The sequence below is a fragment of the Corvus kubaryi genome, unplaced genomic scaffold (genome assembly GCF_017639235.1).
Source record: "Corvus kubaryi isolate FWS band 111438036 unplaced genomic scaffold, C.kubaryi_AGA036_p1.0 split3-73, whole genome shotgun sequence".
Taxonomy (NCBI): domain Eukaryota; kingdom Metazoa; phylum Chordata; class Aves; order Passeriformes; family Corvidae; genus Corvus; species Corvus kubaryi.
The window spans coordinates 11,973,120-11,996,593 of record NW_024582091.1 but is presented as its reverse complement, the minus strand read 5'-3'; the positions used below and the strand labels follow the sequence as shown (position 1 = coordinate 11,996,593).

The 23,474-nt window shown below is 38.1% G+C and overlaps 1 protein-coding gene across 6 annotated transcripts in view; it reads right to left on the bottom strand.

Moving 5' to 3' along the window:
• The window catches only part of MYO6 (myosin VI), a 104,828-nt gene that overhangs the window by 61,267 nt on the left and 20,087 nt on the right, over nucleotides 1-23,474 (bottom strand). For all 6 annotated transcript variants that reach the window (XM_042017143.1, XM_042017142.1, XM_042017138.1 and 3 more), the window contains exons 2-5: nucleotides 13,367-13,505; nucleotides 7,195-7,264; nucleotides 2,479-2,552; nucleotides 320-449 (exon numbers count right to left, since the gene is read on the bottom strand). In XM_042017143.1, the coding sequence (XP_041873077.1) occupies nucleotides 320-449; nucleotides 2,479-2,552; nucleotides 7,195-7,264; nucleotides 13,367-13,483 (391 nt within the window). In that variant the 5' untranslated portion in view covers nucleotides 13,484-13,505. The remainder of the gene's footprint in view (nucleotides 1-319; nucleotides 450-2,478; nucleotides 2,553-7,194; nucleotides 7,265-13,366; nucleotides 13,506-23,474) is intronic.

Below are 23,474 nucleotides of genomic sequence, written 5' to 3'. Positions count from 1 at the left end.
CTTATAAAATTTGAATTTCTTAATTTCTTTTTTATTTATTTTAGGTTTTTTTCAATGGTTGCAAATTATGTTTTTATACCACTTAGACTTACAACACTGGAAGTGCAGAAGAATTCTAACAGGGTTGTCACGGTTGCTAATTTCCAAGTTCTTCAAACGGCATCTCAAAGATAAGAAGCTTTGCAATTTTAGCCATTAGTGGTTTTATTTTATAAGAGTTCAAAATCCATTAATTACTGCTAAAGGTAGTAATTTGCAGATAACTCTGAAGTATTCAACGGGTTTTTTTTAAAGAGGCAAATACAGGCTCAGTACATACCAATTGCAAAAACATGCGGTGGCAATGTTCCCAGCGATCTACCCTGGTACTTTTTAATAGTATCTGAAGAATAAAACTTAGGTATATCAAAGTATGGATTGACTGCAATAAGAATGTTGGCGACATAGGTCTGTGAAGAAAACAATGAACAGTAAATTATTAGCCAGTATCCAAGCAAGTGGTTAAGAGCAACTGTCTATTATTGGAAACTATAGCCTCTGTATAACAATTGCGTTTATGATTCTCTCCAGCTAATGCAAATACAAGACAGGATATATTTTCAGAGTTCTTTTAATTATCTTCTCAGCACTTCTGTGAAATTATCCTGGGAAAATTTCCTAATCATCGAGCTGTGGAGTATGTCCTGAATCTGACCTTTCTTCCAACCTCCTTTTAAATGATTTCCTATTGTCTGCATTACTGGATCAAGGACAGGACGCCAAAATCTCCTGTTCAAAAGCGAATAAACTAGACTCGTGGATAGCATAACACACTGTCCTCCAGTGAGGAGGATAGCTTTTCAATATCTAATGGAAGCAACTCAGCAGGAAGGACTGACAGGATCCTGCCTGGGAATGCATTCAAGCCAGGCAATAAAAGCATTCACAGCAAAGAGAAAATTAGCTATAGCTCCTTCCACAGAGAGAAATACAGAATGCAAATGTTCTCTCACACAGAGAAGGAATTTGAGAAGAATCTCAGACAAAGACTGCTTTTTACCTTTCCATAGGATAAGGAAGACTGAAGAGAGGGGGTTTTTTAAATGTTTCTGAGAAAAACTCTCATCGCTTGGTTGTAATTGCCAGATTACATACAGGGAAGAAGAAGGGTCAGAATCAAATTAAAAATCAGATTTGCAGGAAAAGATCTGAAGAAAAAGAGATAAATCTTCAGCCGGAATACCTTATTTGCTTTGTTGTTACTGAGAATGCCCTAGAAAATTGAAATTTGGACACTATTGTGATACATTAATAGAAGGCTGGAACACACAATATATGACGTTTCTTAGATGGTTCTATTTTCAGCACTTATTTCACGGAAGGAAAACTTTTCTTCAAGAGTTGCAAGTACTAATATTAATTTTCCTTTTAATGACAAGATAAATATTGTCAACCAAGATTTAAAAGAAGGCATGAAACTGTCTACAAGAGAAAGGTAGTTAAAATATAAACTGGGAAAAAAAAGGGTTTTTTTGGTTTTTTCCTTCAGAAAATACACACATTCTGGAAAACATATTAGTAGTACTTATTTACACTGAAGAAAGGCTTTATGAACAAAAATACTATCCTACCCCATGATCAGTTCATATTCAAAATTTTACTTCCTTGGGGGGTTTTATTGTTTGGTTGGGTTTCTTTAAGGATTATTTTTCCAGAACAGCATTCAAATGGCCGTTTTTATTTATTTATTTTAAAGCTGGTGCTTGATCTTGAGCCATAAAAAATTAAAAGCTATGTAAATTAACTGCAACAGAAGAAAACAATTATACTTTCCTTTACATTTATATAAAAGGGTTTAGCTAAATTAATTTTACAATAGTATGCTAAAAGAAAAGTTGATTATTTTAACACAGACACTTAAAAATATGTAGAACTGTTTTGTATTAACCCCTGACAGGTTTCTATTAGGAAAAAAAATAAGAAAGAAAGAAAACTCTTATCTTCTGTTTCACAGCTGTCAGTGTCTGGGCAGATGGCAAGGACAAAATGTAATTTAGTCAGAATTCATTAAGTACAATTAGGCAATCTGATAGCAATATAAAAGATTAAGATGGACATCTGAGCTAGGAGGTGTCAAAGAAGGCACCTGTTTGCTTCGTTCAAGAATAATGAAGAAAGAAAACCATCTTTGTTAACAGTGAAATAAGTTACCTGCAGGAACATTTGTGATACAGTGCTGTGCTTTGGTTGCACATGAACAGTCATGTAGAGAAAAACCTATTGCTCTGCCTGCTAAAAATTACCTGGCAATAATGTAATAAATGTGATTCTGATCTCAAAGTATAATGTAAGGGGAAAAAGGGAAAAAAAAAAGCCTACAACCTCAACCTTTCTATGTTAGCAGTTCTGTTATAGGGAAAAAACCAGAATTGGAAACACTTGGTGAACTCTTGAAAGGACATCTCTATTAGACTGGTTGTCATGACACACAATACTTACGTAAATTCTGTCCTTACTGTACCGAACTTTGATATTATGAAGGAGAGTGGCTTCATTTAGATACATCAGGGAACCTGCAAGTGAAAAACAATCACACACCATTAAGAGCTCAGGATTACCTTCATGTACAGACAAAAAACTAAATCTTGATTTAAGGAGATTTTTCTTCCCCTCTTTGTTTACAGTTTAATCCTATCATTTCTTTACACTGTCTCGAGGCAGAAGTAGTGACTCAATATACATTTTAAAAACCACAGACCTGCTCTTAACTGTACAATTGGACTTACTTCTGTAAGCTGCTGAACAAAGAGTCAGACTGCAGGAGCCTCAAATACAGGCTCTGCTCAGTGTAAGCTCCTTTAACAAGCCTGTCAGTCAAACACGGTGTGTCTGCCTTCATACCAGCCTCTAAGCACAGAAACCGGTGCCTACCAAAATCCTACCAATGACTGTTTCCTTCCTTCCAGCTCCCCTCTCCAATCTCAGCCACAGTGTCCCCAGGCTAATGCCACCCAGCTGACATTTGGAGTAATAGCTAGCTACTGGTGATTTTTGAATTGATGGATATAAACATCTAATCAGGATCTGGAGGCAGCAGCAGCAGCTTCACACCAGGCACTACCCAACCTTCCCTGCTTCAATTCTGAATTTTGTTAGTACTAGGCCTCCTCAGAGAAACTGTTAGGGAAAAAAAAAAAGCTAACACACCAAAACCTAGCTATATTTTTCTCCTTTTGCTCTTTAACATAAAACACCTGACCCTAAGATTAGCTCAGATGGTTAGAGCATGGTGCTACTAACACCAGTGTCATGGGTTTGATCCCTATATGGGCTATTATTCAAGAGTTGTACTCAATGATTGTTGTGGGTCCTTTCCAGCTCGGAATACTCTGTGATTCTGTAACTGCTGAAATGTTACAGGCACCCATAGAAAGCTTCAGATGGTACAGGTTCACATTCCAGCAAAGCTGGTCCTTGTTTTCAGCTACAAAGCACTGGAAAGTGTCAGCAGCCTTAATTACAGAGGTCATTTCCAGTTCCCACTGTAACACTGTTAAAAATATTATCCCTAAACCAAATGAGGGCATTACTCATTAGACAGCCTCCATTTTCAAACATCCTCAATCCTTTTTATCTCACTGCTTAAAATTCAAATGCACAACATTATTTTGCATAGTTAAAACTGACTGACTGCCATAGTGATAAAACTTACAGTAATATAGTATAAAAACTTGTATACATCCAGCTACTGTGGATGGAGTAAGCACTGCGCCATTAATGTCCTTTCTATTTAAGGAAAGGCTGGACGTGGCACTTAATGCCATGGTCTAGTTGACATGGTGGTGTTAGGTCACAGGTTGGACTCAGTGATCTTAGAGGTCTTTTCCAACCTAATTGGTTCTGTGATTCTGTAATAGTAACCACTACCTTGCACCACACACAAGGGTCACATACACACTTCTCATCTATAATGACCAACAAAGATTGTTTCAAGTTGAACTGATGCCCTTTCTCAAGGGCTGCAGCAGCAAAAAAGTATTCTAACTTATTTACACAAATGTGCAAGAAGGGCTGCCTATTTGCATGACCTAAAGTCAACCTGCCCAGCAGCCACCTTGTCCCACAGAGATACCTGAAGTTCAGTAGGCAGCTCTTAACATCTCCTTCAACACTCCTCCTGCTGAACCGAAATATAGTGGCAAAGGAAAATGGGAGCTTCTCAAAAATATCTGTGTTTTTGTTTTCCAGCTTTTACCCTTCCTCCTGCTGTGGACTGAGGAGTGGCTGTGGCTCTGTCCCCTACAACCTGCACTACACTGGCTTGAAGCAAAGTCAGGTTCACCAGCCAATTGCAGCCTCCCTTTGGCTTGCATAGCTCTGCTGAATAACAGCCCTTCCTTCCATTACATGACTGAATACAGCTTTGTTTCAAATACCTGGAATCATTCCCACTTCTCAAAGGACCTTGTAGCTTCTGGTTTGTTCAGAAGAAACCACCTTCCTCCAAAAAATCCCTTGCACTCCTATTCCTGTGTTGGCAGAGGCACGCAAGGCATGCTTTAGCTTTACCCTAGGTAAACTCTCCCTTTGGATTGCGACAGCCTGGAAATCGTGGCTGCGCACAATTCCTTCATGAAACAGCAGGCTGGTGGCCCCCATCACCACAGTTCTTCCTCTGCCACCATAGCAGACACACAGTCCCCCACAACCCCACAGTCATGGATAGCTACAGCAACCGAGCACAGACACCCGGCACTGCACAGCAAGACTTGCCCTCCCCTCCCCAGGCATTCTCGGTTCACATGGCTGAGAAAATGGCACTGAGACCACAAATTGTAGGTCTGCCTTCACCTCTTTTATTGGGGTCATCCCAAGAGAAAGAGACATTAAAAGGAAATGGGCCAGAAACAGAAACTCCTGCTTGCTCTAATGAAAGCTGAAGTCTCCTTCTCCCCTTGTATGTGCCTGGGAGGGGACAGGGTGGCAAAAAATTAGCAGACTTCAATTTGAAGTAATTTGGATTCTCAGTACTGAAATAAGAAACTATTACACAGTGATTGTCTATGAACAATCTTAACTGTAAGAACCTCTCAGGGTTTGCAGTATGTTTTAAAGGAAACTGGTAATCATCCGCTTTTTATTAGGTAGCTTATCTAAACAGCAAAGGACCCCAGATTTCACTGTGTCCCCAGTGCTCTCATTACAACTCCTCATAAAAGGAGCTATACCTGCAGACTCAGTGTGCAATGGGAGCTTGCTCCTCCGAGGGAACGTCACCACCTCAAGACATGCAAACTAAGCCTTATGTCAGCAAATTCAAAATGCACCTTCTTTAGATTAAATCCTTTAGAAAAGGCATCCATATCCAGAGGCAAAGGAAGTCACTGGAGAGAGAGAATTCTGAATATTCATATGGCTCATGTCTAAATATAACCAGTGTATGTATGTGTATTTAGTTGTCCATATATTTACTTACACACACACAAAGTTCACGTAAGTCAAGTGAGGCACTAAAAATTGAGGAAACGTCAATGTCAAATTTACTCACACTGTCTCTCCTGCACATACCATGAAGCAGGGTTTCTACTGAAAATTGTTTTATGAAGTAATTGCAAGGCTCTGCATCTGTAGATCTGGGGTTTTTTTAACAGTCTTATCCAATACCCTGTCCTCATACCCACCTTTCAGGATGTTTTAGAACAGTATTATAAACACTCAGTATACTTATTTTTCTTAAAAATCATTGACACCCAACACAAATGCTCTCTGACAGAGAAGGAAAATGAATTTTGGATTCACACATCCTGCAAATGAACTGCAACTTGTGACCAGCAAGGCAGAATATGTTAGGAAAATAAAAAAAATGTTTGATACAGAAAGGATTATTGAACAAAGTATTTTTATCTTCTACTCAGGAAGCCAAAGAAGATATTTTCTCTGACTAATTTAGTTGAATAGTATTCTGTTGGAATCTCAAATTATTTTCATAATCTCATTCCAGATTTCAATTCCTTGACTAGGACACAGAGGTGTCAGGACATCTCAGTAAAATCACAGGGACAGATGTACACGTTAAGTGCATTTCCCTAACAATCACCATGTACAGAGAACACAGATACCAGCTTTGAAAAGTTTAAATCCACATCCTGTTTGCAAAAATATAACCAGCTGGGAGCAAGGTTATCAGCTTAGTTCTAATGACACTGCACCATCTAAGTCAGATCGTAAGACTCAGGTATCATCTTTTTGTTTCTTGTGGAGAAGCTGTAACAGCTGTATTTCCTGTCATGGGACATAAATAATAAACCCAGGACAGAAACTGGGGTTACATCACCTAGACCAGACCCCTAGCCTCTGTTTTAAATGAAGAACAATAGGAGATACTTTTGCCCACTATTTACAAAGTCATCAGTATTTTCACCAACGAGTAAACACTATAGGAAATGTTTATAAGACTTGCATTCATCAGTATTCAAGACCAGAGAGGCTCTGTGATTTGCTCGTACAGTGCAGCAGCAGAAAAATATTTGTTTAATAGTTCTCTAAAAGCTGATCACAGCAGCAACTCAGCTTTCTCAGTAGTCTCTCCCTTCTCCCCAGATTTGACAACTGTTTCCATCCACCTAACTATCAAATATTTAACAAAATAAAAGCCCTGCAGATCAACAGTGATGTTTATTACACCAGCTCACCTCAAAACTCCTTCTCCACCAGCACTCCTGTATCCAGTTCAAGTCTATCAATTTTCAGTGGTCCTGATAGGTCCCAATTCCCATCTCCAGCTTTGGGAAGGTAATCTTAAAACTTATTTTCCATTACCTCTACTTCCACAGGAATGCTATCTGAGAAATTCCTTAAATGCAGGAAAATGCTATACAATACAGGTGCTGATAAAGACACTGTCTTTGGCCACGCTATAAAAAGTACAGTTATACCCATAATGCTGAATGGAGTATTTCTGAAGTTAAGTAACAGTTCTATATGGAAATTATGTAACTATCCATTCCTCTAAAGCTTTCAAATGAAAAATAAAAACCACAGCAAATGATATTTAAAATGTGCTTACTTTAAGAAGTTTAAAGGACTAGCAAAGGTCATACATAAATTCGTAAAAAGATGACAGGGAAGAAACAGGAAGCTTGTAAGGAAATAATATTCACTTCATTGCAGATATTTTTTTCAAATGCATAATTTATTTTTAAATTCAGAACTTACAATTATCTTCCACATCCTTTTTGCTATCCTCCTCTGCAGGAAACACTTGACTGATAGCAGCCTGGAAAGTCTGTTTGGTAAGAAACATTAACATTGTCAGAATTCCATAAACCAGAAATACAGCTCAAAGACATCTCATGCAATCATACAAGTGAGTGCACTGTAATTGTGCATGATTTAAAATGAAGTCACCAGCTTTATACTTCAGAATTGGAAATTTTACTGAGTTACTAGATGCAGACAAAAAGCTGCTGCATTTCTATTACTACACTACATTATAAAAAATGAATTCACTGTAATATATATTTTAGCGCAATAATATTTGATCCTCAGGTCAAAAATTGCATGCCATACTGTGCAATACAAAAAATAAGACTAAAAAAAGTACTGCAAAGGTAACAGTATTATAAGTGACACACAATTCCCTCAGTTTTGCAAAGAAGAAAGAATAAAATGCAAGTCATTAGTTCAGTCAAAGTACTGTGCTGTCATTATCATATGCTATTTTAAAACATTCCTACTTAAAATAATCATGTTCAATACATAATATCCTTTGTACCACCAAATACTGTAGCTTTGGTTGTTGTTTATTGGGGTTTTTTCTTCAATAAATCAATACTACAGTAAAACAAGACCTTCCTTCAACCCTTGTATTCCAGTTATACAAAACGACCATTTATCAAGTGTTCACATCCAACTGGAAAAATTCATAACAAAAGCAACTTTGTTTCTTTCTTCATCTCCAGAAATCATCATTTATATTGCTGTAAAAAGGAAGGAAAAACATCCAAGCACACATGCATTACAGCATCTGCACAAAAATACCTATTGTACAAGGCAGATTTTTAATTATACTTTTTTGTTTACTGTAGTAACAGCTTGTTTGAGCTAGCGATGAATGAACAAAACCCCTGTTGTACCAATTAAACACGACAGCCACCGTGCTGCTGCAGGCACAGGCTCCTTCTCTCCGTGGAAATGGAGACAAGAAGTCTAGTCTAATATTTGAAACGGCAACCAACTGGATCTAAAGACTGAACTTAATAAACAAACATGTTTGTTTGTTTAATATTGTACTCAGCAAGGTAGCCCCATGAGAAATATCTCACAGGGAAATTCAAGAGAAAGACAGCAACTTGTTTCATATTTGCTTGAACACAACAGTATGAGAGCTCCTGGGGTTTACACCATCATTAACAGCCACAAATTCCAACTCTCTTTGAAGTGGGAAGGGTTAAAAATGTCTCAGAGCAGAAATAATTACTGCCAGACAGAAAACGTTAAATCTACAATATCCCTTCCCTACCAAGTTATCATAAAGTATGCAATTTGTAGTCATAATTAAGTATATTTTGTCATCTCCTTATCAGAATCTAATGCAGAAAAATATGTTCAAGATGTTTTCCTAAGGGAAACAAAGCTGCTTGATGACGTTGGAACATCTGAATGTCCATCACACCAACTTCCTCCAAAATATCCTTTATCAGAGTTTGTCAGGGTCATGGAAGCCTTCAGCGTCTTTACCTACCTCACAAAGACCCCTGCTGCTATTCAGAGTTTTAGCAGAGCAGAGATTCACCACACCCTTTCCTCCCTCTCACAGTATTAGAGTAACTACATGTTATCCTAATCATTTTCTCTACAAGTTTGTCAACAGTAAAGGTAAATCTTGTTTGGTAAAGATGTATTTGAATACAACGGTTCCCCACATAATCAGTTTCCTGTACGTGAAACAGTAGGAAAGTTTAAAAATAGTATAACCAGGTTTTCAAAAATGTAACTTCACTTCTTGTTCTTGTCTGCTGATGTGTAAACCCATTAACCAGTAACAAAGACAGGAGAGAATGAATGCTATTCCCAGCTATTCTGTGAGACTCTTCATAAACCTCTGATACTTAAACATTTCTGGAACTAAAGTTGGCCATGCTGGAACTATCCCAGAAGAGGAGGGGCTTTTTCAATTTCCTCAAACTCAGCCTTCTGATTAAAGATAAATTTAAAGGAAAAAAAGAAAAAGAGAGAATTCATGCTGTATCATCTCCTCCATTTTTCACTCAATGTAAATTGTGAATAAATTTCTAGAATATTTCAGAGATGATAAAACAAAGCAAAATGAAGACTTACCTGAAAGCTAATGTTTTTCCATTGAACTTTTTTAGACAAGAGAACATAAGTATAGTTTCAACTATGTCATCAAAATAATTCACTGCTGTATGTCACAGTTGGAATACTGCTTTACACTAGGTAAGGTACTTGTTACGTAGGTAAGTATGATAGCTAAATGTGCAGACCTCCAACTACTAAAATCTAATATTTTAAATAGAAAATAAGCAAAGTATCCCAGATCTATCAATAAGAAAATATGCAAAGAAATTCTTTACTATATTGTCCCATTTTTCAATTTTTTTTAAACGATTTTTTTAAGGAAAAAACGCTTCAGATACTTGAGGGAAAACTTTTGCATAAATCATAGCTTAGGACAAGCTTGTTCTAAGAAAGTGGAGAGGGTATAAATCTTAGGAGACAATAGAGTGGTCTTAAGAAGCAAAACAAGGTTTAGGGGGTTTTGAAGGGGTTTTTTTGTCATCTTTGTAATGAAGCAACCCTTGAAATCCAATGGCAATCTTAACTACTCTCCCAGAAACTAGACGAGTGAAAAAAGATATCTTTCCATTCAAGCAGGATCTTCTTTCTACCATGTAATCCAATATGTGTAACCATGCCTTCCTTTATACCTTCCAGATACAGACAGCAGACATCCCTACTCTCAGCTGTATTTTACAAACTGACCTACAGCAGTACAAGCCGTGTGTTAAGACAGACAAGAGCATGTCTCACTTGTGCAAGCAAGTTGTGCTCACAGTTAAAAAAAAAAAACAAAACAACAAAACCACCTTAGCTTGAAGCCCTGAACTTTGAACATTCTGATCCTTACTTTCAAAGTACATTTATTGCTTCATACTTAGCTGGGAAAAATACCTTTCTGGTTATTCACAGCATACCAGAGCAGGTGGCCCATAAAGCCCTCCGTGACCCTTCAGAAGTGGCACAGAGCCATAGGTGTCTCTCAGTCGATGGCAGGAGGGGTGTCAGTGAGTGTCTGCAGCATCTCACACCTTCCCAATGACTGCCAGAAACTCATGACTGACGATGCTCTAAGAAATGCCTGCCCCCCACTCCTCAGTGCTCCGTGGTGCCCGGGACGGCATCTCAGGGTACAAGCCTTTCCAGTGCATCTCTTCCTAATCACTCTACTTAGATTTGCTACCTCCAGGAAAAGAGTAAATTCCCCATTTGGCAATTTCACTGTCATCTGCCTTCTCCCTGTTATAGCTTCAAGGAACAAAAAGATATATGCAACAGGATCTGAGGCTATGAATCCCAGTGTATTCAGAAAAGAACACTCCTAAGGGAGAAATGAAAATGCAATACTAGTTGAGTTTAACAGCTGGTTCCCTTTCTACCTGACTCCTTCTTTGTACACCAGCATGTGACTGCTGGTGGGCCATGGGCCAGGACTACCAGCTCTGGTACCACCAATCGAGTTTGGAGCCCATTCTCAGGGCAGGACTCCAGCTCTGTGTGGGACCATGCTCATTAGCAAAGCACTCTCCAGTTTCTCTGGCTTTTTTTCCAGTCCTGGCATTTATAAGCCTTGCAAGCCAATGATCTAGTTTTTGGGAAGAGGTTCCTATCACATAACACATGCATCCTCTGTTCCAGTAAAATGCTTCTGCAGCTCGCAGTACTGTTCTTCGTGCAGGGCAGGCTGGGTGACTCAGATCCCCACCTCCCCGCTGTACAGCCTCTGCACGGAACTGTAAACACTTGGGGAAGGGCTGTGGTGCCCAAAACTGCTCCTACTGGGGTTTAAGTGAATTGGTGTGATAGACCTCCACAGAGTCTGGACTGGGTAACTTGGTTTCACAATATGAAGTAACCAGGCACCACAATGGCCTCAGCTCCTCTGCCCCCCTTCCACTGGTTGCTGCCATCCTGAAAACTTTCCACTTCTCCATTTTTAAGTTGGATCTGTTCTCTGACCTGGTTTGGGGTGTCACGCACAGCTCAGCAGGCGGAGCTGGGAGGATGGCACTCTGCTGTGCCAGAGCTGGCTATGGGTGGGGATGGGAAGGAGGGGTTTAAGACAGGGTGAAACTGCTGCCTTGCAGCATTTACTGCAATTATTGACAATAGTGTCATAAAAAGCAATAATCAAACACATGCATACACATTTCCTTTTCAGACTGTGACCCCTGGTAAGCTACCAGTGCCTACAGAGAATACATATGACATGGTAATGACCCAGATTAAAAAATAATAATAAGTTACACTGCCTGGATATGTTTACAAGACCAGGTTACTGCTCTCCTCCCTGTAATTATCATGAGCAACCCTGGAGCTGCTCGATCACGCATTCTTGCTGAAGAGCACTTCTGAACTACCATTTTAAGAAAACAAAATGATAATGAGTATTAATGCTGACTACTTCAAATGCATGACCTAAGTGCACAAGGACAGTCTTCTTAAAAAGATAAAAAGCAATGAGAAATGTTTCTCTAAAAAGAAATAAATGACACCTTGAGAAGACTGAGAAGATAACCAAGAAAACATTTTACTCCACCAGTTAATATAAGGTTAATTAATTAAGTTTTCTAGTTAAAAATATAGGACCATAGTCTCTACAGCATTTAGACTGTGAAGTGTTTGTTCCCTTAGATGAATGAACATTAGGCTCTTAATTGATCTGCTTAATTTAAAACAGTCAGCAGCAGAATAACAAACTCTCTAGACAAAAGAGATTTTTTTTTGTTAAGAAAACCATGAAACAAAATACTTGTATTTTAGGATCTTTTTTTGTTGTTTTGGGGTTTTTTTTTAATTATATATGGTCCCTGAAAGGAGCACATGTTAGAAATAAATAGTGACTCAGAAATATCCTTAACCTTATTATTGTTTCAATGTAGAGGCTTTTGCTCTTTATCCCATCAGGACCATTTGGGAATATAAACAGAAATAGCAGTGGGGGTGAAATTTATTTAAGTAATTTTAATATTAGCCATAGATTTGGAATATTTAGTACCCTTGTCTGAATAATCCTGCTCTTCCTCAAACTGAAGAATCCATACTATTACTACAAAACCTATAGACTTTTATCTCTCACACTCAAAAATCAGATGTTACACTTTGTATTTCTAAGGAAGGCAAAATCAACTTCCTCTCCAAGATGCACAAAAAAGAAAGCCTATAAACATTCCCCCTAAAGGAAGGACTGCTGCATAACCTTTTGACCTGTGACAAGGCATTCTCTACTACTGCTGACATAAAAAAAAGAAGTTACAAAACACATTGTTGTCTTTTTTATATCCTTGAATATAGAGAAAGGACAAAACTATGAGAAAGAGCACAAAAAACATATTCAGAAAGACTGAAATCAACTTTTGAAATGGTGCTGATCTTATTTTAGCTCGTACAACCCAGGAGTATGACCATTTGAATTAGGATAATTGAGAGCTACAAGGTGCTTCCTGTAAAAACTGACATTTAGTTACGACATACTGAGTTGGAAAGATGTCACAATAAATTAAGCCATTGGAACACCCTAATTAGGATGAATTACGTCTTCATTTAAAAGTTACATTTATTTTGACTTTAATTTGATGTAGCAATTCCATAGGACCTTTGTTTGACATCGTATTACTTTTCAAGGTACTTGAGTTAAGAGGATTCATCTCTCAGTCTTCATCAGTCTAATAGTATCTAATCCTAGCCAGGGCCTAGCACATCCCTGTAGGACCCTTCCTATGCATGTAAGGGAAAAGAGAGAAGCTAATCTCAACAACAGCCTCTTAATCAGTGTCTAACTGAGAAAAATAAAGCATACAGTACTGAATCAAATGGCTACGGAGATTCAAACCTCCTCTTTCATGAGCACATACTCAACGCACATGCAGATAACTGACAGAAAGTACACGGTTCTCATCAGTGTGAGGGGTCATTTGCAATACAAGCTAAAGCTCAACAAAGATCCTTAGCCAAAATTAGAACAGAAAACTGATTTTCTACTCCTTCAGGCTGTGTGCAATTGAAGATACTGGCAAAGATCTGGCCTACAGCTAAGGTGGTTTCTTGTATGTTTTTTCTCTTTTCCTTTTTTTTGTGAGACACTTACCTTGCCTTTCTGATTCAAAGGCTCAATAGTTAAGTTGTCAGGGCCAATGTCCACAATCATCCCCATCTGAAACCCATCAGTTGGGTGTGGAGCCCAAACGGGCTTCCCATCTTCCATTGTGGGATCTATCCAGTATTTCCTGTAAGAAAAAATAAAACTAAAATTAATCAAAACACTTTGTATGCAAATTTAATAAACCATCAGGATTTACCTCACAGACTTTAGTTTATTATGTTTATTTCTATTCTTCAGTATGAAAGGAGACAGCCCTTGCAGACTGAAGCAAATTACAACCCGCAATGCTTTGCCTACAGAGGACACCCCTTGGGCTTCAGCATGGAGAAGATTCAAGACCAGAACCATTTCTCATGGGATCCACACACTGCTCCCTGCAGCTCTTTATCCAGCTTCCCTAACTTGTGAACCAAGAAGGGAGTCTATCTCATGATCAAATTAGAAGTGCAAGATAGATTCAAAGCCAAGAATATACTAGGAGTGTGTATATACCCATATATGGATACACATGTAAAGACACACACATATGCATGCAGTGGGTCATATGACTAATAAATACTTGTCTGTACTTGATCTGGTGTACAAATATTTCTATTTTTGCAACAGCACATGTTGAGGCATGTGAGCAGAAATCCAGTCTCTTGGCATTTGAGACAAATGAATGTGTTCACTCTTTTTGTGTGGCTGAGCATATGGCTTTCAAATAACCCACAAATATATTTGGTCTCAATTGATTTATCATCCTGTAAGTCTTTTAAAGGCTGATCCTCCTGATACTGTAATATTACAGCTCTTCCTCTTAAGGAACTTTATTTTCTATCAAAAAATGACATGAAAATTGTTTTGAATGAACTTCGATGTGCAAGTGAACAAGATGCAAAGGCCAAGATACTCAAACCTTATGCTCCTCAAGTTATACAGCTAAATAAGCTCCCAGTTACAAAGGAGGATTTGATTGCATGCTATACTCATTGAGCTAACCAGGAAAGTTGCCAAGGTTGGCACACTTTGAATGGCTAATGGTGCCATTTTAAATATGCTGAATTGGTCCCTTTTTTTGTGTGGTTTTGTTGTTTTGTTGTTTTTTTTTTTTTTTTTTAAATCTACTTTATAGTCCTTACCCTAGTAAGAATTGAGTCCACTCAGCTTAAAAGGCTCACTTCTCCTGGCTGTTCCTTATTCCCCTCCAAAACTCATTCACATACTAAACTGACATGTTTTAGTGATTCCAAAATTTGTAAAAAGTAATCTCATACCACCAAGGTGTAACTTGCCTCTCTCAGAACGGAAGAAACAAACCTGCTAAGCAGCAAAGAAAACACTGGCAGCAAACTCTAGAAGTCTAAAGAAAGCTTGGGAAAGTGTCCCACATTTTTCTTTTCCTATATCTGAAGAAAAAAGAAGATCCAAAATTTCTCACAAATAATGAAGGCTTCAGACCCCTTTGCCATAAGCAGCAGCAAGGAAGAAGAGTAGTTGGCCCACCAGAAAGCTGTACAACTAGGAGCAGAAAAGGACACTCTTGCCCCTCAGAGGATCTGTCAGCACATGCTGCATGACCTGCTTTTTACTGCCTCCAAGGACAGGTTAGAAAATTTTGAAGAGAAGGAAAAGCCTGCCTGTGATCTCTTTGAGAATGCTGCTGGTCTTAGTTAACAGCAAGCTGTCTTGTTCCTTGGCAACTTTAATGTGAAATTACAGAAAACTTGTGATGTACTTTTCTCCCATGAACAGAGCATATAAACTTCTTTTAACTACACACCAAGTTATGTTCTAAAACCTGCAGTATCACATTTACTTCTGCTTACTTCCAGCATTTTGCCACAGCCCATGAACTCTACGAAACAGCATCTTCATCATATGTTGCCATCACCATATGATAAATCCTGTAAACAACATCTGTATTCACTCACAACTGGCTGTTGGCCATTTTTTCTTTAGTTTATGGTACTGAAAAAGGATTTTTTTTTTCCCAGCCAGACCTGACCTCTAGATCCAGCTGCCATCGTGGACATAGTTGCTAAACAGCTGAGTTTATTTCTGGATATAACCAAGCCTTCATTTCTTCACAAACCTATCATTTGCTTTTAAAACGCTAGTTCAAAATAGTAGTTAAGCGATATGTCACACAACCACTAAAAACAAGGCTGTCTTTTACACCCCAAGTAGCATGGTCAGGGCTCCGGACATAAACATGTCACACGAGAAACAAACCCTAAAATTACTGCCAAAATTTCAGCAAAAGTTACAATCGAACCTCCCCAGTTCACATCCAGATGCTTCTGCTTTGTTCACTGACAGGGATTTTTGCATTCCTACATATTCTTAAGGCTACTTCATACTTTATTAATAAATTATAATAGGGAAGCTGAAAAACTCCTCTTGAAGGACAAAGCAGTGATTGAATTCAACCACCACCAGGAAATGCATGTTTAAGAAAAGTACCTGAGGCTTTGCAAGCATCTAAGAAGCTACTCGGTGAAAGCAATCTAAATACAAGTGAAGAAGTTATTCATGGGACAATTACTCTTAATAAACACAGTCTTCTGGCTGAGTAGTGACATAAAACCAGTTGTAACATTTTGGGTTTGGCACCACTCCATCTCTGTCAGCTGGGACTCTGACAGGGAGCACATTGAAATTGGATACAAAAACCTACCAGGTATTATCTGCTCTATTATTTACACCCCCATCTGATGTTATGTGCCACTGCCTTGAGACAAATGCATGAAGCCTATTCCCCAACAAGCTCTTGAATAGCCAGTTTCCAGACCAGCATTTTACAGTGAAGAGAAACTGTAAGTGGGAACAAACTTTTTTTCCCAAAATGCATCCATCTAAATCCAGTCTACATGCAGTCCACCATATTGCTAAAAGAGCACACTGTTTCTGAAAGCAATGAAAGCAAAGAGACTCATGCCCAGGCTAAAAGCTCTAAGGCAATAAATTTGATAGCAACAGCACCAAACACAAGGAGTCGCCAGAATGACGCTTCCAAAAAAGGAGACCAAAGAAGTTATCTCCCACATTCGTATTTGTATATATGCACTCAACATATATTAAAGTAATTGATTTTAAGCTGCTAGATCATTTTGGTCTCCACAATTAAGACATCTCCAAAATGAAGAAGAGAATTCACACAGGTTATGCTTAGAAGTGGGAAGCCAGCTGCCCTTTTCTCTTTCTACAGTCCATAGAAAGACATCAGGAACCTAGTACTGGAGTTTTCCTCTCTGTTGAGCAGGAGAGGGATAGTAATAAAATAAGCCTTTGCCTGAAGCCGGTAAACTTAATAGCTATTCCTTCAAATGTCAGATTTTATTTCCTCATAATTGGTACGCAATAACAGACCTTGCCTTAACTACCAGTAGGAGTACTTAACACATTCAGCACTGGCTAAACACTAGAACTAGTGTTCAAACTACTTGCAAGACAAATCACTGCCCAGATTCCAAGAAAAATACCCACCAATATTTCTGTAACTTTTTTCTGCACTATTATTCCCCTTTTTGGAGAATGTTTAATGACATTATTTCCACAAAAAAATTATCTACATAACGAACTGAGTATATGAAACAACTAAGAATTCCTCAGTTGAAAGTTGACACACTATCCTCCCACTTACGTTTACATAGGTAGTATTGATTTTAAAAGAATGTAATACAACTACATTTGGGTGTTGTAGACTATTCAAAAGGAAATCAAATGCTACCATCTGGTGAAAGAATTCCACAAAGGCAAAGTATGGTAATGCAATTCTAAACTTGTTGCCAGAGCCCAGAGGCAGGCATTTGCATGATCTGATCCTACTTACTATCCTATGAACAGTCTGCTATACCAAGGCACTGTACTGATTGCTCAATTAACTAATTAAAACAAATGAAAAATTAGAGTTCATTAAACAACCAACAGTAACTCACTAGAATGGCTAAGTCCAAGGAAAATAAACTAGTTAGAATAGGTATAGTAGTAAATTATCACAGTAAAACATCTAGGTTGTTTTATACTAAAAATACCTTGCACTTGTGTGTTTAAGAGCTGCTCAAAATTCTGCTGATTACAGCAGGCGCACGAGAATGCTCTGGGAATGGTCCTGTAAACATAAAGAAGAGACCAGACAAAAAAAACCATTCATGCATAGTGGTAGCTTACTGTCAGACAAATTACTTTTGCAACCCTAGTTTACAGATCAACTGCAACTTCTCCAAATCAAAGCTCAAGCAGCATGCAGCACTCTACTGCAGGTGACAGTATTTCAAATGAACTGCAGATATAGCAGAGATTTATTTTTATTTGAGCTCATTACAATCCATTGTTTAAGGGAGTATTAAACTGATTCTGTTTTTATTATTTACTTTTCCAATTCACAACAAAACTCTGCTCTAACACATTCTAGTTTATCCATGTCACACTGCAGCTTTTTCTTACCTAAAATAACATCAGCAAGGTAACTGTCAAGCAGAGACTTCTGCCAAATTGGAAAAGAAGAAACAGACTGGACTACAGCACAGCACAAAAGTACCTTCAAAACCAGCTTGCTTTGAAAATCTCAATCTTGACTTGTTAATTTTCACTACCTTTTGTAGATGTATGCATGTAAAATAAAGAGTAATCATTCCACATCTGAGAACTACTAGATAAAAACTTCTTTTAAAGCTACCTGCTCTGACTGCTTGGGACAACTTGAGCACAACAGCTGAGGAAATTATTCTCATGGCATGCTCATTTTCTTGCGTATTTGCATGTATCAGCATGTTTTCAATAACGAGCAGCCAGAAACTGATTTCTGTAGTATTTCCAGATGAACCACTCTTTTGTATTTGTATTCACTTCTATTTAGCATTCACATTGGAAGTACCTCCTCTGCTGTTGTATTTATTATTCAATAAGAAAAGACAAGACAGTCCCTCATGCTTAAAGCAAAGGAGAAATCTTATTTTCTCTACATTAAACATGGCAATTCCTAATCAGTAAAGCACAACTGCAATATTCCATATAATTTCTGAAAACACCTTTGCCTGGAACATCCATGCTCCTGGAAGAACAAATTTTAAGGAGCAAAAGAAGGGGTGTGGTAAGGACAGGATTAGCCAAAGACCTGTACAGCTTCCTCTAAACCATCTCACCTTCCTGTGTGTTAACTGCTGCTTGAGCCATTTCACCCCAGCTACCCTCCTGGCTTTGCTCCGTGCTCCTGCCTCCTCCCCTGCTGACCATCTTGAGAGGTACTTATACAGGGCAGGAGATGGTCTGAGTAAGAACAAGTACTTTGGAAAAAAACCATACTACTTTATCTGCAAATATTTAAATGACTGTTGCATCAAAATAAGCTGTTAAAAAGGAATTCAATTAATGGCAGGAAATTTCCACCACAGCAACTGAATGCTTCATGTATATCATCATCATCATCCTGAAAATGAGGTGATACAGGCATTGCTCAAGAGCCATCAGGTTTGAAACACGTTTCATGCTTTTTCAAATGCATCATGTTCAGTCAATCAGCACTTTTGTACGTATATGCACCTTTCATATAACAAAAATGTAGCCCATTAAAAAAACACCTCTTGTAGGAAGCTTATCCAACATAATTTGTACATCAACTGAACAGATTTCTGTACGGCCAAGTGTCTTTCAGGTGTTGTTTACTAAAGTGCTAAATTCTCAGTATTGCTCAAGAAATACAAATAAACCTCACATGGACAAGGAAATCTGCCATTGGAGGTTACAATGAAGCTTCAGGAAATCTAGAGGAAGGAGAGTTTAGGCAAATTTAACAAACACACCAACTCTGCAAGTATGGCAGAAGAAATGAGTCCACAAGAGAGGCTGTACACAGTAAAAGATCACTTGTGGCACACCAGCAGAGGAGAAACAGCAAACATTCCCTGAACTGTACCATGTGAGATGATGACATGGAGTGGGGAAGAAGGAAGATCAAATGAGACTTAGCAAAGGAAGACAACAACATATATGTCATGTTAATCAGCAGATTGATATTGGCTCATATTAAATCCTGAGGTAATCATGACCACGGTTTGTACCTGACCTGATGGAATGGTGAAGCACCAAGGCATATAGAAAGGGGAAGAAAGAAAAGCTAATTTCTATAAACCTTAAAAAATAAATTGAAAGGAACAAGCAGCTTCCATGTCATCAATGCCAATAGATTTAGCTCTCTGCAAGCTGTAGTATGGAAGCATTAGCTTAGACCATTAAAATAACAAGCCATCATCTTATATGAAGCTTTGTTTAGGGACCCTATAAAAATGTTAACAATAGTTCTGGCTTCAAGAATATCAAATCTACCAAAAGGCAACATCTCACTTTTATTAAGCCTAATCAAAACCACTGGCTGCAAAAGCCTCAGTGGACAGTTTTCCAATCTGCCAAAGATGGGGGCTGCAGGACCAAGTGTTTGTCCACTGGACTCTGCTTAACCAGATTTATTTGGGTTTTTTTTAATGCATTCCTCACCAGACCCCATGAGCAACAAAAATGTTTGTGGCACCTGACCTAACTGTCCCCCATGCACACTTTGCCCACCTGCTCACTCCATGGCAAGTACTGACTGGATTAGTCAAGGTATGGCTTATGCAGTAATATCATATTGCAGCAACAGCTCAAAATGAGAGCAAAACAAATTAAAAAAACCCTAAATTTCATGAAGGCTAAGCTGAAACAGCTCTTAGTTGCAGCAAGGTAGTTCTAACTAAGTTATTAACAAAATTCTAGCTAGTTTTAAAATTTTGGTGGACTTCAGTAGCAAGTATTCGTCCAATTCAATTGCTGTTATACAAGACCAAGATGAATTTTGTACAGCTTGGAAGTTTGTAAAATTCTAACCACAGATGTTGTGGTCTTTTGACTATGATACTGAGAAATTAAAACTCAATTCGTATTAGAATCAGCAAGGTCTGATGATTTCCTCTCTGATTTCTGCTCTTCTGGAAGCTTCTTAAGCTACTGTTCTCTCAAGAACATTGTTCTTATTTTAGTTGCTACTAAGAAAATATCTTTGTCCCATTTGTTCATTAAAATAACCTGAGTGGAGCTTCCTGACAAACCAAGAATTAAGTATGCCAAGGGGATCTGCATAAGCATTTTCAACCAACAGCACTGCCTACTCCAGTAATAGCAACAAGCAGAAAGAGGAAAAGTAGCAAAACACAAAACACAATGTCAAATTTGAGCAGAAAAGCTAAAATTAAAGAAAAAGCTCTTCAGTTATGGTCTGGACACTACTTCAGAAGCAAAACAAAAGAGAAATGAGGACTAGAAAAAACAGAAGAAAATTAACAAGGCCATGAGAGAGATTTTGAAAGAGGTTGTTCAACTTAACTCTTCCAGGCTTTGCAAGTCAGCCCTAGTGAAACCAGCAGGCAGCGAGAGGGGAGAAAAAGGCATACCAAGGCAGAAGTCACCCAACAGACAAAGACATCAAAGCAAAATCAAAAGTATCTTAAGCCGTCTCATGATATATAAAGAACACATAGGATGCACTTTTGCAAATCTAGCTGGAGTAGTTCAGGCAGACAAGGTGAACTCTGGAGTTAACTATCCCTATGGCAGTGGTCATGCTGTGTGATCACTGGCAGCAGTGCTCAAGCACGCTGGCTTGAATCATATTCCATGAACAGCCTCAACAAGGTCAAGTAACTTCAAACCCCTTCAGCTAGCACTTTAACAGTGTATTAGTTTATATCCTCATTTTTTAGGTGAAAAAGGTGCCACTTTTTCCAAGTGTAAACATGAGAAAGAACAAATACTTCTTGAAGATTGAGGATGACTCTCTCTAAGCTAACGAACTTTAAATTCTCCTCTGGTTATGTCATTTTCCAGCCTTCCCCACCCATTCATCTTCTATATCTCATACACTCCTATTGTCAAATTAGAGTGCCCTGTTTCCTCACCCATCGTGTGCTGCTGCCAAGCTATTACTCATCTTCAAGTGACCAGTATAAGAACTGATACGTTTATCCTCTTTTAAGACTGTGCAGCCATCGGTCTCTCTTTGAGCTTCGCATACAAGGTAAAACAAAAGCAACCAATTGGCCTAAGTCTACCAAATACAATGGACCTCGCCTCCAGCATAGAAAGTAGAAAATCTAATATGCAAATGGAAAAAAAACCCAGTAAGAAAGTCCTTAATTTGATTCCCAAATACTTAAAAGCAAAATGGATCACTTCTCATAAATACTGGTTATTTATCATAGAAATACCAATACCTGGCCACTGGCTTCCATAATCTGAACTGCAGCTATATATATACCATAAAGATATATATATATATATATATATCATAAAGCTGCCCATTATGATAAGCAATCAGGACCCCAGAACTTTAATCCTCTGTAGACCACTATCAGTGTTGGCTAAAGCACACGTTGGTGTGGCCAGCAGAGCCTTGTACCAGTTAAAGGAAGCATATATTGCATTTTATACCAGCTTCTGTCTAGCCGATTCAAAAAGAGGCTGAGGTAAATTACTATTTACTGAGGTAAATCCCAGTAATTTATTCTAACTCATATGAACACAGATAAACCCAAAAAAGTTCATATCCTCCATACAAAAAAAATCAGAGGAATAGTCCTAACCACCAATTTAAGGGGGGAAAACCCAAACCAAACAGAAAAAAATAAACCACAAAACAAACCCCATTTTTGAGTGCTTTTGAATTTTTGTTAATTCACCAGCAATTCAAGAACTCTGCACAACTTAAATATTTTTTTACCGAAAAATACTTGAAGTAGAAAGCGTACACTACCTAGTGACAATATCATCTGTTCTGTACTTTTGTAAGAGTGATGCTAAGCCCTTGACATTCGAGCAGCCCTACAATTCCAATAGAGAAAGTCAAGAGCTGAATCATAAGCTAGAGCCTATCAGTAACTTTGCTCTCCCCAGCTGCCCCTGCGAATGCTTCAGAAATACCACAGAGTATATCTGGCCACTTCTCTGAATCCATGTCTTGTCAAGTTTTGAACTTCAGCTATATAACCCTCTTGCTGCAGAATAATCAAATGAAACTAAGTAAATACAGAAATAAGCAAGCAACCAACCTGCACTGAGTTTTATCAGTTTGATAAATTCATACGCATAAATAACTGAACAGAGACATATTTGCATGATAATTTGTTTTTTGAAGTGCAACAATAAAAAAACATTGCCAAACTCTTCCTGATATAAACCTGAAAATGGAACTGATATTTTAGAAAAATAAGAATACAGACTCAGCCAGGATGCAAGTCAAGTCAAATAAACTAAGCATTGCAGATGGCAGCATCAAAGGCTGCTGGGGTGTGTGCAGGAAACCTCAGTTGCTTGACCTCAGACCAATACAAAGAGCCTGGGCTGGAAAAAAATACATTTGTGCTTTCTGACTTACTACCAGTATAACAAATAGCATGATGTTTTTAAATAGTATTTTGATTTGGCCACTTTATTAGAGGAGAAAATACTAGAAACTAATGACAGTCAGCATCTGCAAATTAAAAGGTATAATCCAAGAGCTGTTTACTGCCATCCCTCTCTGTACAGAATCCGTAACTCTTTCAGAGACAGAATTAGCTCCTAAAAATACTTACATTACCAGTTTCAATCTCCTTTTTCCTCTCTCCATATCAGCTTGTACTTATTACAAAAAGTATGGGTGAAGTTTATAGGCAATGAGCTGAAACAGACAATCCGCTACAGACCAGTGAACTCAGGATAAACTCTCCCTTCAGAAACACGCAACTAAAAAAGGAAGATTCTTGTCAAAAATCTACTCAAATCTTGTCTACGAATAAATCAATAATCCATTAAGTAGAACTACTGCCAAGTTCACACATCTCATTGGTAAAAGTAATTCTGAGGGAGGTGACTGAAAGCTTACTCTTTAACATAAAAGATCGTAAGAGTCATTTAAGACAATTTTAACAGCAAAGACAAGAAAGCTATTTCAAGAAGGGACACAGAACATGTTTTGCCAGCAAATCCATTAGTTTCCTTGGGAAGATGAGTATAGTGAGCCCATTACTATGAGAAAAAAAAATAGTAATTTCAGCAAAAGATCATTTACACTATCTCAATCTCAAAAAAATTATCTGGAATA